General features: G+C 34.5%; 1 protein-coding gene across 2 annotated transcripts in view; it reads right to left on the reverse strand.

Annotated features, from left to right (window-relative positions):
• ARMC8 (armadillo repeat containing 8) overlaps nt 1–16,055 on the reverse strand; it is a 112,329-nt gene that overhangs the window by 39,115 nt on the left and 57,159 nt on the right. For both annotated transcript variants that reach the window (XM_044252284.1, XM_044252285.1), the window contains 5 exons: nt 15,259–15,334; nt 15,072–15,162; nt 12,431–12,491; nt 9,889–10,089; nt 6,638–6,733 (listed from right to left, as the gene is read on the reverse strand). In XM_044252284.1, coding sequence (XP_044108219.1) covers nt 6,638–6,733; nt 9,889–10,089; nt 12,431–12,491; nt 15,072–15,162; nt 15,259–15,334 — 525 coding nt within the window. The remainder of the gene's footprint in view (nt 1–6,637; nt 6,734–9,888; nt 10,090–12,430; nt 12,492–15,071; nt 15,163–15,258; nt 15,335–16,055) is intronic.

A 16,055-nucleotide genomic window follows, 5' to 3' on the forward strand; every position in this document is an offset into this window, starting at 1 on the left:
GCTACCATTTATAATCATGGGAAAAAGTGTAAGAGCAATGGTCCTGGTTCATCACAAACTCAATTTTCTCAAGGTCTACTATTCCACAAATATTGTATCATCACAAACATTTCATTCATTTCCACACAAAACATTCTGAAAACTAATTTTAGTTCCAAAAGTCTAATAAAGATCATATTTTAACCCACCTCGTGGTTTTCATCTGTCTTAGATTGTAAACAACAAAATAACCAACTTGTACTTCACATTTTAAGAACAAGAATTATAATTAATGGTTTATGCAACTACAACACAAACAACATAATATTCAATTTTATGTCCCCACTTAATGAAACTCAAATAAAAATCCATTACTTGATTATATAAATACCTCTATTATGTATATAGGATTATCACTCCCAGGTTTGCTTCTTTCAGTATGTTGAAGGCCAAGGGTCTCAATACTGTGGGCAAGTGGCAAAACCTGGTACGGTCATGGTTAACTCTAAAAATACTTACCATTATGAAAGAATGTTGCAGAGTTCATTTAAAATTCTTTGGTAGATTAGCCTTAAGAAGATAACTAACAATTTAACCACAGATTAAGTCAAGGAATTCTGAATTCTGCACGAATTTGCTATTACTCAGTAGCAAAGCCAAGTCCTGAAGGGTGCCACTTCTGTGGTACCGTCGAAAACTTTCAACATGTTCTTTTCAGGCGTTTGTTTCAACATGCAGGCCAAGGCTCAGAAATAATTCCTTGCATCTGCCCAATTTCATGGCAGAGAAATTTACAGAATTTTGACACTGTGACTTTTAAATGACCATTTAAAATTACTGAACTTTGCAAAAATATTTAAAAATAGAAATTCACGGTATAATTACACTGTTACCCAGAAAACTAACTAGTAATAAAATCTACCTACAACCCATGATAAAAATGTTCAAAAGTGAAATGCTTAAGTTTTTTATAGCAGAAAAATATAAGGAAAAACTAATCTATGTTTATCAATATATTTTAAAATCTTATAACTTTAAAAATACAGAAGAACTTGTATTTGTTCAAAATTTGAACATATATGTTTGAGATATGATTTTATACAAATGATGATGCTTTGGAGAAATGACATCTGAGGCAATCATGGACAGTACTACTTAGGTAACCAAAATCAGGTAAAACTTGGACTCTTCAATTTTCTGAAGACATCTATTACCTATGATTTTACCAATTATTGATATATATTGTAATATTCAACTTAACTCCAAGAAAATATTATATTTGGTGCTTTGGATACCATACGATAGCAATGGCATCAAATAGTTTTGAAAACCAGTATTTTAAATATGTTTTAAAATGTAAGAGTAAAAAGACATCTTCTCCTTAATGAGAGATGAACTAAAGAAAGGGCCTATGCTTCTGAAGTCTAAATATTCTTTTTACTAGAATGAATAATAGTTTTGGAAATTTATAGCATAAGCATCACTATCTTCATTGCAAACTTTTAAAAAATTTATGCTCCAATGCTGTTTAGCTCTTCTAATACACTTAAAAATATTTATTTTTACTCTTCCAATTAAGTCATTTAAGATATTCTAACAAATGCTTCCTTTTATTGAGCACTTACAGTCACCCTGCTAAATATTTTAAATACTTTAGATCTCATCCCCACAATGACCCTGCAGATATAACTTCCTTTGCTGGGAAAAAGAGGGTAGAAGACAAATTCTCCTTCTTTGCTTTCCTTTTTTTTTCTTATTTTCTCTGCCTTAAAAAACACAACAAACAAACAAAAACCCACTGTTCAGTTGGGAAAAGAAAACACATCTCACCCTTGGCTATTGTCTTTACATTTATCATGTAAAACATCTGTGACTGGATGACTTTTTTCCGCCCCAAGGGAAAAAAACTTAAGAGTTCATGTTTTCAATTCTTGAAAATATAAAAGGCATTTAGAAAACATTAAAAATAACAAAAATATTAAGTTATTAATTTCTAACTTGATTCAAGGATAGCTATATTGATATCACCATGTTCATTTTAATTAGTTCCCAATAATTCTTTGAACCCCTAGCAAATTCTTACTGTTCATTTCTTACTTTTCTCTGACTTACTGAGGTTTTATTATAAATGCTGAATTTTAAGGCTGTGTTTTACTGCTCTTGATCTCACCTCTGCTTTCCACTGGACAACGTTTCTACAATGTAGGAAGTTCAATCAATCAATGTAGAATCAAATTACTAATCATAAAAAATCTGATATTCAGATAGTATTTTATACAGACATGTATTACTTGCAGAATAGGTTGATTTCTAAGAGGCTAATTCCTATAAACCAAATCATATCTTTATCCCTACAGGGAAAAAAACAAAAATTGGTCCAGATTCACAGTTGTGAATGCTATAAATATTTTTAAACTCAAACATTTATACATCAAAAGAACCCCTAAGAAATAATAGTAAAAACCATTTCAAAATTAAACTACCATACCATAAAACATGTTCTCTTTGATCTATTATCAAAATGAAAAGACACACCCTTGGAATTGTCTGCCTCTTGAAAAATGGGAGTTTCTTACATTTTCTCTATGCTAAATGTAGTGAATCCCCTTGACTATATGGTCAGATAGATTCCCTGTATTTTAAGGCTCATCTCTTTACAAACCTGTGTAACTACTAATGAAGTTATGTTAAGTTCTCAATGCAAAAACACCCATGTATAATTGGATTAAGGGTGCTTAATGCAATTTTACAATATGGTTCACTCATCCATTTGTCCATTCATTCATTTTTTTCATCCATTCTTCAAATATGTATTAGTGCCAACTATGCACCTGGCAATGTTGTAGATGCTGGGAATACAGTGATAAGCAAAACATAAAAAATCCCTGCCCTCAATAGAGCTTACATTCTAGTTCCTCAAAATGGATCTACAGCTAAAATATAAGCACTCAAAATACAAAAGGAAAACTTTCTGTAAGGCTCCATCAGTCAGATACCTCAAAGAAGCAAAGGCTACAATAGTACTACACTTAACATTTGTAATGTGCCTTACTTTTACCAAAAATAAAAATCACACCATGTTAAGTTTATTAACTTCCTTGAATTTTAATTTATATTTACTACTTCGAGTTTTCCTCAATTTACACTTTCTCTTTCTGATAAATTCTACTAGTTCCTTGAAGAGTGTAAAAGTAAAACAATCCTTTCAAATTTCCAACCTAATTGATGATCAACAGATATTTATCAAGTGATGGTTTTCTTAAGAGCCATTTTTTATTACAAAGGACTTGACTTCACAATTATAGGACTGTTTGCCACTGCTGCCTTTGAAGGACTTAACCACTGACTGGAGTTTTGACTGGGAATGGCAGTATTTGAAGTAATCTTAAGTATCTTAACTTCTTTCTTTTGTTACTGTCCCAATAACCTAACATATGCTTCTTGGTCAGCATGAACATGTGGTTAAGACCATCATTAGAAACTAGACTTTGCCCATGGCAGAGATTACAGCTAATCTTTACTTGGCATTGCTGCCAGTACACTTAATGTGCCCTGGACCCTTCTTCCACTGAGCTCTCAATTGCTGCCTCTGCCCTTGCTTTCTCCAACCAAAATCTTTCAATTATTCTAAGTTGAATATGGCCAGACCACACCTGTTGTCAAGCTCAGTGGTCCTTCATCTTTCCTTTGGCTTCTCCCTCCTTATGTCACAGCCAAGAGTAGTATATTGCCCACTTTCCAATTGCAGATTTTTCCACCCTCCTTCACTTTCTAACAGGACACTGTGGGAAACTGGGAAATTTATAAGTATACCACAGAGTGATAAAGGATGCAAAGCCAGGATACCAACTTTGCTCTGCACAGAAGGATACTAAAAGATTCAAGCCTATTAAAGGAAATGCCACTCCGTGTATGGTTTCTGCATTTTCATTTCTATTTATTCAACAAATATTTATTGAGTGCTTATTAAGTTCCAAGGACTGTTATACAGATGGTTTCTTTTAATGGGAATACACTATCACCACTCCAATGCAGGAGTGGTGAATTTCTGATCTACAGGTCATGTTCAGTCCTTAGCTTCATTTTTTCCAGCCCAGAGAGAATGATCAAGAAACAAAATCACGGCAGGACTTTAGAAGTCTTCAGAAGCAAGAAGACGGACTAAATCTATGACAAGAGAAGGCCTGTATCTTTTTCCTTTATTGCTGTGTACCCGTCTCTACCTCTTTACTCTGGTTTTACTCTTCTTCATTATGCCTCATTTCTTTAACTGGCCATTTTAGGGTAATGGGATATATAGATTATCTCCTGTATTTAATGAATTGCATTCTCATTTTTCATTTAAAAGGCAGACCAATTTAACATTTCATATTTTTATCCTAAACAAAAAGGCTTTTCATTGCTTTTGTTTGGAGGAGTGGGGAGATAGGTCTACAGCCCTTGAAATTTCTTTCACAGAGTCTCCACTCATTAATTCAGTAAACTGAAATTCCATCTCAACAAGCATAAATATTGCATTAAAAAATAAAACAATAATAAACATTGTCTTCAAGAATCTACACAAAAAGGGAATACAATCAAAGTTTATAAGGCATAAGTATAAAAGGTAATTAAATATTTCATGGAGAAAGTAAGTAAAAATCTATCCAGATAATTATTTTGACAAAGAAATGGAATAGAAATAAATGCATTCAAAGGAAGAGTTATCATTTTACCATTTTTTATACACTGAAAATAAAGATTCCCCACTCCTAAGAACCATTTTCATGCAGTTTTTATCACAAAATTATTTTATATTTTTTGTTTTACAATTTCTCTCTTCAGTAGTTGCTATAAACTGTAAATTATTCAAACACTTAATTTCCCAGATTAAATATCTTCCTAAAAACTCTATAAATCCCCATTACATAAGAATGTCACAGTATCTTTTCTTTACCACACAAAAAACTATAATAATTATAACTTGTTCTTTATTTGTCATCTTTCTACAGAAGTTATCAGGATTAAGCCTTACCAGTAAATTATACACATTATGAATACAAGTTTTAATACTGATCAGACTATTAACGTTGCAAGTATTTCTAGAACATGATATCACAAATTAAGTCATTAATTCCAAAACAATAGTTTATTAACAAAAAAGTACAAAGAAGTACAAATGGACATCCTATTTCCCCCCATTATGGTCCATCTATCTATCTCCCTTTCAGTCCATGGCACAGCCTTCTTGAGCTGAAAGAATAGGTAAAATAATTCTCTTCCCAATGGGCCTAATAACCATCTAAAACCAAATCATTATGTATTTAAGTTATACAGTCCATGTCAATTTTTTTAAAAATGTTTTATCTATATAAGTTGCTATAAAAGCCTCTTCCCCTGCAATATACCATGTACCTAAGCTGAATGAAACATATCAATATCAACATCCATAAATCATGCTTACACACAGGGAATATCAGATCATTAGTATATTTGCCTTGAAGTAACAGATTACAAATGAAAGAAGTGTCAAAAAGGATTTTCATAGATATTTACTAAACACTTCAAGTCAAAAACATCTTATTAACTGAACTAAATTGAGATACATGGAAAGCATTCAGTTTAGTCGTGTTTTTTGCACTGATTTATAAATCAAAGCTACTCACATATCTAATCTCTCTGGTATTATTTCAATTTTCTTCAATAATGGTTCCTTTCCAATTTATTTCAAATAAACCTACAGTTTTTCCCCTATTTCTCTCTATACAAGCCCAAAGTACTTCTCTGAATCATGGTAAATTCCCAATACTTTTTGATTTTCCTCAAAGGGCTTCAGATGGGAATATAATAAATCACCATGTTTCAGTAAATAATGCCCTCTTTCTGCTATAATTCATCAAGATAGATTATGTGGATCAATTTACTGATGTTCCTAAAAGCCATGTGTAAATTTTATTAGATGACGTATTTTTTTTTGAGTGGTAAGCTCCAGCCTTTTGGTTTGTGGAGGCAGCCAGGTCAGAGCTTATCACTTTTCTTTAGTCCCTGCTTAGAACTACTCTATAAAGAACACGAGTTCAGTGTTAGACTAGGCTGTAGTAACATAAGGTGCTAGACCAGTGACACATTTTTTTTTGGAACTGGAAAATTCAGATGACCACTCACTAAACATAAAATCATTATTCCACAAAGATTTTATTCACATCAAACTTGCACAGCAGCAAAAAAAAAAAAAAAAAAAAATCAAAACATAACTAAGCCACATATCAAAGAACAATATACAATAAAGATTTGAATTTCTCAATGGCATTGGAAAGTTTTTCCATAAATAACATTTACAATTCTAGTGTTAGATCTTTCAAGGTGTCTAAAGCTTCACAGTGCTAGAATTGATTTTTATCAGAACACATGCAAAAATGTGCAACATAATAATTCATATTAATGACAGAAAAAAGCACACCAGTTATTTGTCATTCCAGCACGGCCATGCCACTCTATGTTCTAAAAACAAACAACCCCCAAATCCGGGTCCCATTCATTCTTCAATTATGCCTTTAGTCACTCTGCTTTATTATATTCAAACAGTCACTGTTAGTGCTCTTCACCACGACTTTCAGGTTGACGTCACTCCCTGCCTGCTGGCTGTCAGGACTGGGGGACGCCCCTCTCCCAGACTCACCTTCTTCCGGATGTCTTCATCGTTTGCTCCTAGAGAGGCATAGAGCTTGAATGCAGCCTGGCGGAGTTCATGAGCATGTTTTAAGTCATGATCAAGCTATGGAAGGGGAAAAAAGGTATATTGCAACTCAGTCCACAAACCTAATTTTCAATAAAACTGAGTAGAAATAAAAATTTTTGAAAAATAAAATTGAACTATTAAGATATTAATGCTCCCATTGACTTCTTGATTACTTCTGGGTTCTGTTCATGTATGACTAAGACCTTGCCGCATTTGTATCAGCACGACCTGGAATGCGTGCAGTCTGCTTCTATCTAAGAGTGAACACAATAACACTTGACACTGGTATATGAAAAGTCTTTGTGAACCTCTGACCCTTAAAAATGCAGTGCTTCCAGATGGTAGTTTAGTGGCACTGATGCTTGCTTACACCAGCTCTTTGAAAGCTCTCAAAAACTAGACACTTTTTTAGCCCCCAGACTACAGCTGATAATGTGAGTACTGCTGCAACCAGGTCTCTAGGAGATTTTCTTAAACACTAAGAGCAGTGCTAGCCCAATTTCAGCATTTAACAAGATTTTAGAAAGAGGAAAACCTTTGTGAAAATCCTCAATAAATGATACACCATGGTAGTCATTACTATGTTATCTATTATAATTATCTGAGATTTATGTTCAGAGATTTTTTGATAAGTTTAAGGTTACTCACTGGTGTCAAACAATTAATACTATCTTTCCACATGCATAACTGCTAGGTTATCAGTTCTTCTGTACAACTGATTTATCATTAAACTACCACAAAAATGAAATAGAAGCATGTTCTCATGACACTTTCAATGACTAAATACAAATCAGTAAATATATAAGGCATATCAATAATGTAAATAATTTATAACTAATTCATCCAAATGACTACAACTCCAAATGAGTTGCCTTGAAAAGGTTCATCTTTATGCAATGATTTAAATATTATGTATAACCTTCTGAGATCTTATTTTGAAACTTCCTAAAGAACTAAGTGGCATATTAGGTAGAAAACCCTGAATTCATCAGTTAAGAGTTTTATTAAATTGTCACTGACTGGGGCACCTGGGTAGCTCAGTGGCTTAGACCTCTGCCTTCGGCTCAGGTCATGATCTCAGGGTCCTGGGATCGAGCCCCGCATCGGGCTCTCTGCTCAGCGGGGAGCCTGCTTCCTCCTCTCTCTCTCTCTCTCTGCCTGCCTCTCTGTCTGCCTCTCTGCCTACTTGTGATCTCTATCAAATAAATAAATAAAATCTTAAAAAAAAGAAAAAAAAAAGAAAAAAAATGTCACTGACTGTGGTATATGAAGATGGGAAAATAAATGTAGCTGGGTAACATTATTTAGGGTAACAAATAACAACAACAGGGGTGCCTGGGTGGCTCAGTTGTTAAGTGTCTGTCCTCAGCTCAAGTTGTGATCTCATGTCTGACTCCCTGTTCAGTGGGGAGTCCGCTTCTCCTCTCCTTCTATCCCTTCCCCCCACTCGTGCTCTCTTTCCCTCTCTCTCAAATAATGTAATTTAAAAAACAAACAGACAAAAAAAAAAAAAACAAAAAAAAAGCCAATAACAACAATAGTAGTTTCAAAATTTTGACCAAAGCAGGCAATGATGAATTATGGGAGGAACTCCCCAATATACAATACTCATTTTGATGAATAAGTTCTAAAATATCTATTCTTAAAGTCTTAAATACTTTCTACTCAAAACATGTATTAGAATATGGACTTGGCTTAACATATACCATGAAAATCACACATTTATTAACGTGTAAGAATTTCTCACTATGGGTCTAGTATCTATATTTTTATGGTCAGAAACCACTATATAAGTCATCATCAAAAATAAAGATGACAAACATATTCAAGGTTTGGTATAAAAGATCATTTAAAAAATTATTACCATTCTAGTTTTACTGTGAGGGAAATAAAATGGAAAAACCCTAACCGAGGGATAATGTTCTACATACTGATTAAATGATTTATACAGGTATAGGGTACAAGTTCTTACAACTATGTTTCCTCACTCTCCTGTCCATCCAAGTGTCCCATTTGCCTTGCTAGGATGGTCAACTAAAGAGGTTCATGAGGCCACTCTTAGGACTTGCTCATGTATCTTTGTACCAGTGAGATACTGTGTCCATGTGAGCAAGTGGCCAGAGGGAAAACAGACAAGGTAGCTGGCTCAAAGTCACCCATCACCTATACTGGAAGAACAATACTGTACACTGAAGGAAGAGCAGGCACTAACTTTAATTCATAGAGGGCAGTGTACATTATTAATACCACTAACACAGAAGGTTACTTTGGGCCCGTTCTAGAAGAAAAAGATAAACCCTTAAGAGTTCATTTTGTTTTCAGTGTTAAATGCCAAATGAACAGTTGCCTGTCAAATGAAGTTTTAGGAAACTCAAGGGCATGGGAGAGGTCAAGAGAAAAGTAAAAAAATTACCACTGGGATGACTGGCATCAAAAATACAGTCACAATCATGAAACAGTACTGGTTATTAATTAGGAGGCAATGCTCTCTCTACCATGACCTCCTTAAATAAACTTTCTCTAACTGAATATTGTTCTCTTAAACCTAGAGAAATGGATATGACAAACAAGCTGAGAAGTACAAAGTCGAAAGAAATACCTAACTATTCTATGGAACTTACAGCTTGAGAAAAACTTTGAGAAAAGCACAGTCTCGTTCTTGATGGTTGCAAACTAGAGGTTAAACAGTGCTTTAGTTGACACTAGCAGACCCAAAGCACAGTATAAAACTGAAGGAAAGATGACAAAAGTTAGAAAAGACAGCAAAAGAGAAAGTGGTGGAAGAGTTAAAATAAGGCCACTCATATCACCTGTCACAGATGATTACCCTTGACGTAAAGAACAAGAATATAACAAGAGAGATGATCCTGGGAACCTCAACAGGGTAAGATGATGAGGATATAATATCAATACCCAGTTTTGACACCCCACTATTTTAGGGTTTTAGTTGAGAATTAGGGATGTAATTTTCTTCCTTCCTGATTACCTGCTTAGTGACAAATTTCTGATGAACACATGAGACAAACTGGATTCAAAAACCCATAGCACCATCTATGTTATCAAAGGGAGAAGATTTTCTTCATTTAAAAGCGATTTGAACTGTAATTATCAATTGGTTCAAATTGTGAGCAGTAAGAAAATCTTCTTAAAAATCCCTTGCTTCAGCTGCTGAAAAGAAAAACAGAACATACCCTTTTAATATCAGTGATGGCACTCACTGAGCTGGGATACTTGAAATAATCAGCAAGCATGGCAATGAGGTGATCAGTTATGCTAGCGATTCTCTGTAGTTCAACATCTGGTTCAATCAGATAGGCGAGTGTCTCAGCTCCTTCAACTCTCTCCTCTAGCAACCTCTCCTTACTGCACATTCGAACCAAACAAGGCAGTGTCTGGAAGGTAGTGAAATTAATTATTTGCTTTGTGGTAAAGGCAAAAGCTTGATGGAGAGCATATAGTGACTGAATCAATCCAATGGTTTTTATTGGCAGTCATGTTACTGATCAAATGTTTGAATAAACATTCAGAGAATGAAAGGCTTGTTGGAATGTAAAAACAAAGTCCAGTGTGTATTAATCATTTGTGCTGGCATACTACACCCTAATCATACAATCAAAGCACATTAATGCAAACTCTGATCAGGCTTTGTGACAGATAAAACTGAAACTTTATTCCACAACCTTATAAAAGACATTTATGAATCCCTAATAAATCATGTCTGAGGTTTCTGTCCCATCCATATATTTATTTATTTAAAAGACATCTAGCAAAGTGGCCAGTTAGCTCAGGTGGTTTGAGAACTGATAAAAGACAGCCAGCAGTTTAATCAGGAACAATTCTGCTGCAGAAAAAGTATGCTATCTTTTCTTTAGTGAATAATATGACTGGGATGACTTTTATTTTTGGGGTGTGATCAATACCTATAGATGCAAAACCGAAATACAGCTTTAAAAATTCAGGGATCTTACCATTACTGATTCCATGAGTTTTCCTATAATCCTAATGAAATGCATCAATCGTTCCTAGGTTTTCTAAATCAATCCCTAGAATGACTATACCTGCTAGTCGAATCTTACTTCTGCGGTCCTTCAAAAATCCTGGTGCTTGTTTTGTTAACTCATCTACATTAGGTCCTCAATAAAAAAAATTCTAAGTATTTACTATTTCTAAGGCTGATGAGCACATTTTAAACACCACCACAAAGGTGGAGACTGAAATGCTGTAATTATAGGAAGCCTTCCTCAATTACTGTCTGTGCTATGCTCTTTTCTAAGTTCCTATTATATCTTTACCATAGAGTTTAGCACTTCATTTTTCACTATGATATCCTATCAGGCTAGTGCAGGCTTTATAATACAACCCTAGGCTTCCAAGAGGAAAGTCTTATTATTTTTTTTGAACAGTTACTAATATTTATTAATACCATAAATTCATGGATTATTGAATTTAACACTCACAACTACTATATGAAGAAGATGCTATTAACCTAGTTTTACAAATAAGGGAGAAGAGAAGGGGTAGAACAGTTGAGCAAATAAACTAAGGTTACCTGCATGGAAGCCCTTAGAACTCTACACAATGTTGCTAACTTAGTGGGTCCTCAGTTCTAATTAATTGACTTGCTTCACCAAAGACTAAAGCAAACATTAGTATTACTGCTCTTTTATCCTTGGGTTCATTCTGTACACTGATAATGAGCATAAAATCGCAATCATAAAATGAAACATAACCAATTTATTTACACTTAATTTTGTTCTTTGTAGCTAATAAGATGTTTAATATATTTAATATATTGTTATTTTCAAAATGACCCTGTGGGATAGATGAGCAAAAATTATTGCCTCCTTTTTCATGAAGCACCAAAAGAGTAAGGGAGGTACCCAAGGTTACCCAAGCCAGTCAGTGGTGGAATGCTGAAACCAGAATCCAAGACTTGTAACTTTTAGGGCCAGTCTCTTACTTGGGTTTTTCTGAGTTCTAGTTGCTTTTAACATGTCACAATGATGTTGGTTTTCATGTACTATTTACTTTTTCTTTTTTCGTTATATCTTTTGATTATCTGCCAGGAGGGTGATATAAAGTCTTTGTCTACAGAGCTAATGAACTGCTTTCCTATAAAATTACACTGCAAACTTGATGAAAATCAAGGATTAAAATATATTTTCTATTTCACCTGAATTTTATGTATTTTTACAACTTCTAGATCCTCCTAATTTCCATAAAGATGAAAAAGGTGTGACAAGGAAAAGAACTATTTCACTTTGCCTCTCAAAACACATCTAAAGGGAGGGAGACAAACCATAAGTGACTCTTAATCTCACAAAACAAACTGAGGGTTGCTGGGGGGAGAGGGGTTGGGAGAAGGGGGGTGGGGTTATGGACATTGGGGAGGGTATGTGCTTTGGTGAGTGCTGTGAAGTATGTAAACCTGGCGATTCACAGACCTGTACCCCTGAGGATAAAAATATATGTTTATAAAAAATTAAAAATTTAAAAAAACAAACAAACAACAACAACAAAAAACACATCTAAAAGCAATTTTTTAAAACTACATGGTATGCCATTAAAAAGAAAAGCATGCTGTTTTAATATTATTTTATGCTATGCACATATACCATAGTTACATAAAAAGGAAATAGGAAGAAAAAAAGAAATGGGAATATCAATATTTATATTCAACAGTTACGACTGGGGGAACTTTTGCATGTGTTTAGAAATAATTAATTAACTCACCTTTAATACAATACAGTTGTCATCTGTCCGAATTGCTCCAGCTCTACACATGTAAGTTAAACTGGAATAAGATGGCAGAAAGTAAGTTTTTGCTTGCGTTTTAAAGCTTTAAAAGAAAAACTCGTTGCCTTTAGGATTTTATGGAGAAAAAGAAAAAGACAGCTACTCTTATTTATCTTTTTTTTTTTTTTTTTTCCCCCCAATTTATTTATTTTCAGAAAAACAGTATTCATTATTTTTTCACCACACCCAGTGCTCCATGCAAGCTGTGCCCTCTATAATACCCACCACCTGGTACCCCAACCTCCCACCCCCCCGCCACTTCAAACCCCTCAGACTGTTTTTCAGAGTCCATAGTCTCTCATGGTTCACCTCCCCTTCCAATTTACCCAAATTCCCTATTACTCTCTAATGCCCCTTGTCCTCCATGCTATTGGTTATGCTCCAGAAATGAGTGAAACCATATGATAATTGACTCTCTCTGCTTGACTGATTTCACTCAGCATAATCTCTTCCAGTCCCGTCCATGTTGCTACAAAAGTTGGATATTCGTCCTTTCTGATGGAGGCATAATACTCCATAGTGTATATGGACCACATCTTCCTTATCCATTCATCCGTTGAAGGGCATCTTGGTTCTTTCCATAGTTTGGCGACTGTGGCCATTGCTGCTATAAACATTGGGGTACAGATGGCCCTTCTTTTCACGACATCTGTATCTTTGGGGTAAATACCCAGGAGTGCAATTGCAGGGTCGTAGGGAAGCTCTATTTTTAATTTCTTGAGGAATCTCCACACTGTTCTCCAAAGAGGCTGCACCAACTTACTCTTATTTATCTTAAGGAAGAAGGTTTTCAGATTACCTCATATGCAGTTTCACCAACTTAACACTCAAAACCAACTAACTGATATATAAAGATAGTAAGTCAGGTATTTTTCAAAAACATATACAAAATTGTTTTAAAAATAAAGGCTTGGGGCGCCTGGGTGGCTCAGTTGTTAAGTGTCTGCCTTTGGGTCAGGTCACGATCCCAAGGTTCTGGGATCAAGCCCTGCGTCGGACTCCCTGCTTGGCGGGAGGTCTGCTTCTTCTCCCACTCCCCCTGATTGTGCTCCTTCTCCCACTCCCCCGATTGTGTTCCCTCTCTTGCTGTCGCTGTCTCTGTCAAATAAATAAATAAAATCTTTAAAAAAAAAATAAAGGCTTAATGAGCAGATAAAACTTTGAAGCTATACACCAGGCACAGTGGAGTTCCTTATACTTAAAACATTTTTATTTTTTATTTTTTATTATGTTAGTCACCATATAGTATCTCATTTGTTTTTGATGCCTTATACTTTTTTCTATAATTTTCCTGTGAGAAAGTTTCCATAATAAAAAGGGGGGAAAAGTTAAAAATAAAATATAAGTTCATAAAGTGTCTAAGATTAAATTAAGCTAAGCTGGGATATTCTAACTCCAACACCAGTAGTACAAGTATCACAAAAGAAGCATTTAACTCTTAGTGGTAGCCATAAGAAATTAACTAATAACTCTTCAGAGTTTGCCAGCAATGGCTTTGACAACTGGCCAATGATTTGGCTCTATTAAAAAACAATCTGCCTTCACAATGATACCTGTCTTTGAAGAAGAAAATTACTCAGTACTCCCTAAACAGATACTGAACACTTCAGAAACTTCAATTAATGAATTTCCTTCTTGGATTAGATTCCTTCAGTAAGGTGGGGAGAGGGAGCTAAAGCACTCCATATTCTGGCTTCTATAGAAAGCTATAAAAAAATCAATAAAATTTACTTAGACTGTACAGGATTGAATTGTTTACAGCTGTTATCATCTTAAGACTTGTTACCACATTTTTTAAAACCAGTCCCATGAGAGCTTTTATCTTAACAAAAAGGTTTTTGAAGACAAAAAGCAAACAAGCATATAAATAATACACTAAAAACAAAACAATTCATTGCGCATGAGTAATTCCCTGAAAATTCCTCATCCTTGTCTAAAATACTAGACAGCCACAAATTCTTGAATACTGGAACAATTAATTTAGCAAAGAATCTTACACAGCAGGTGCTTAACCTATCTATTAAATGTGTTCATAATTACTGAATTGACATATATTGAATGCTTATATGTGCCAGGACTTGTACTAATAAGAACTTAACTATCTTATAAACTATCTTATAAATTGTCGCATCTCTATGAGAATTTTATGTCTTGTTTTTCTAAAGATGAGGAAGCCATATTTTCTGAAATCATGCCTTGGTTATCAACTTCAACTAATTCTTACTCTATATTTTCCTATATTTATAGTTTCTTAATTCTTAGCATGAATTTGTTAGTTAAATCTAATTCTATATTATTTCAACTGAAATACAAGGAGAGTATGTTGAGAATGTAATAAAATAATTTTCTGTGGTGAGTCTTAGCTGTTACATGAGTGTTGCTGCTCTGCATGCCACTAGTAGTATGCTGAGTAAAAAATTCATACCCATTTAAGAAAACATGAGACAACCTCATGACTTGCAAATCCCCAAATCCCAAAATAAGATGGGGATTGGAGGTGAGCTAATTGGGCTGTCCAAAAACACTCTAACATATTGATAAAGCACTGTTGTTCTTCCCACATTGTCTTGACTTTTACCATTTTGCTGATGTCAGCTGCATCTCAATAGGCTTATCCCTCTGTAACATCTTCACAAATATTTGTGGTAACAATTCTCCATCAACCAAAACTAGAAATGAAACAAATGACAAGAATTAAGGAATTCTTTAAATCTACAAAGTTTATAAATCAAATCAAGTAGGTGCCACTGAAAGTTTCAGCCTACCATTTACCAGAGTCATCGATACCTGGGGGTTTTCAAAAGCTAAAACTGAGAAGCATTTCAGTGCTTGCATTCGAACCTGTAACAATAGACAAAAAATTGCATTGATCTTGATCTTGCAAATAACGAACTTTAATGTCAAAGAATCTAAACTCTTCTGAAGAAACAACTGTTTAAATCTGCTTAAAATATTAAAAGAAGGCCTCAAGGGAATAAAAATAACACCTGAATATCTGGAGTACAGTAAGTTAAACTTAATTATAAAGAGTTAAAATTAACTGTGAAGTAATAGAAAAGAAAAAACAGGAAAAAACAGCAACTAAAATTTAATCAGATAAATTCCTAATCAAATTTAAAAGAACAATGTATAAAACATAATATTGGTAAGCCAGAGAGAGCTTAATAACACTTAATTACCAACTGCCTTTCAAGTGGGACATTTCTGCTCCCCAAACTACAAACCAGAGAACTGAAGACAAAAAAAGGAAAAAAGAAAAAAAATACTGTAGTCTTTTTTTTTTTTTCCAATTTATTTATTTTCAGAAAAACAGTATTCATTATTTTTTCACCACACCCAGTGCTCCATGCAAGCCGTGCCCTCTATAATACCCACTACCCGGTACCCCAACCTCCCACCCTCCCGCCACTTCAAACCCCTCGGACTGTTTTTCAGAGTCCATAGTCTCTCATGGTTCACCTCCCCTTCCAATTTACCCAAATTCCCTACTCCTCTCTAACGCCCCTTGTCCTCCATGCTATTTGTTATGCTCCACAAATAAGTGAAACCATATGATAATCGT

Source organism: Neovison vison, chromosome 6 (genome assembly GCF_020171115.1).
Source record: "Neovison vison isolate M4711 chromosome 6, ASM_NN_V1, whole genome shotgun sequence".
Taxonomy (NCBI): domain Eukaryota; kingdom Metazoa; phylum Chordata; class Mammalia; order Carnivora; family Mustelidae; genus Neogale; species Neogale vison.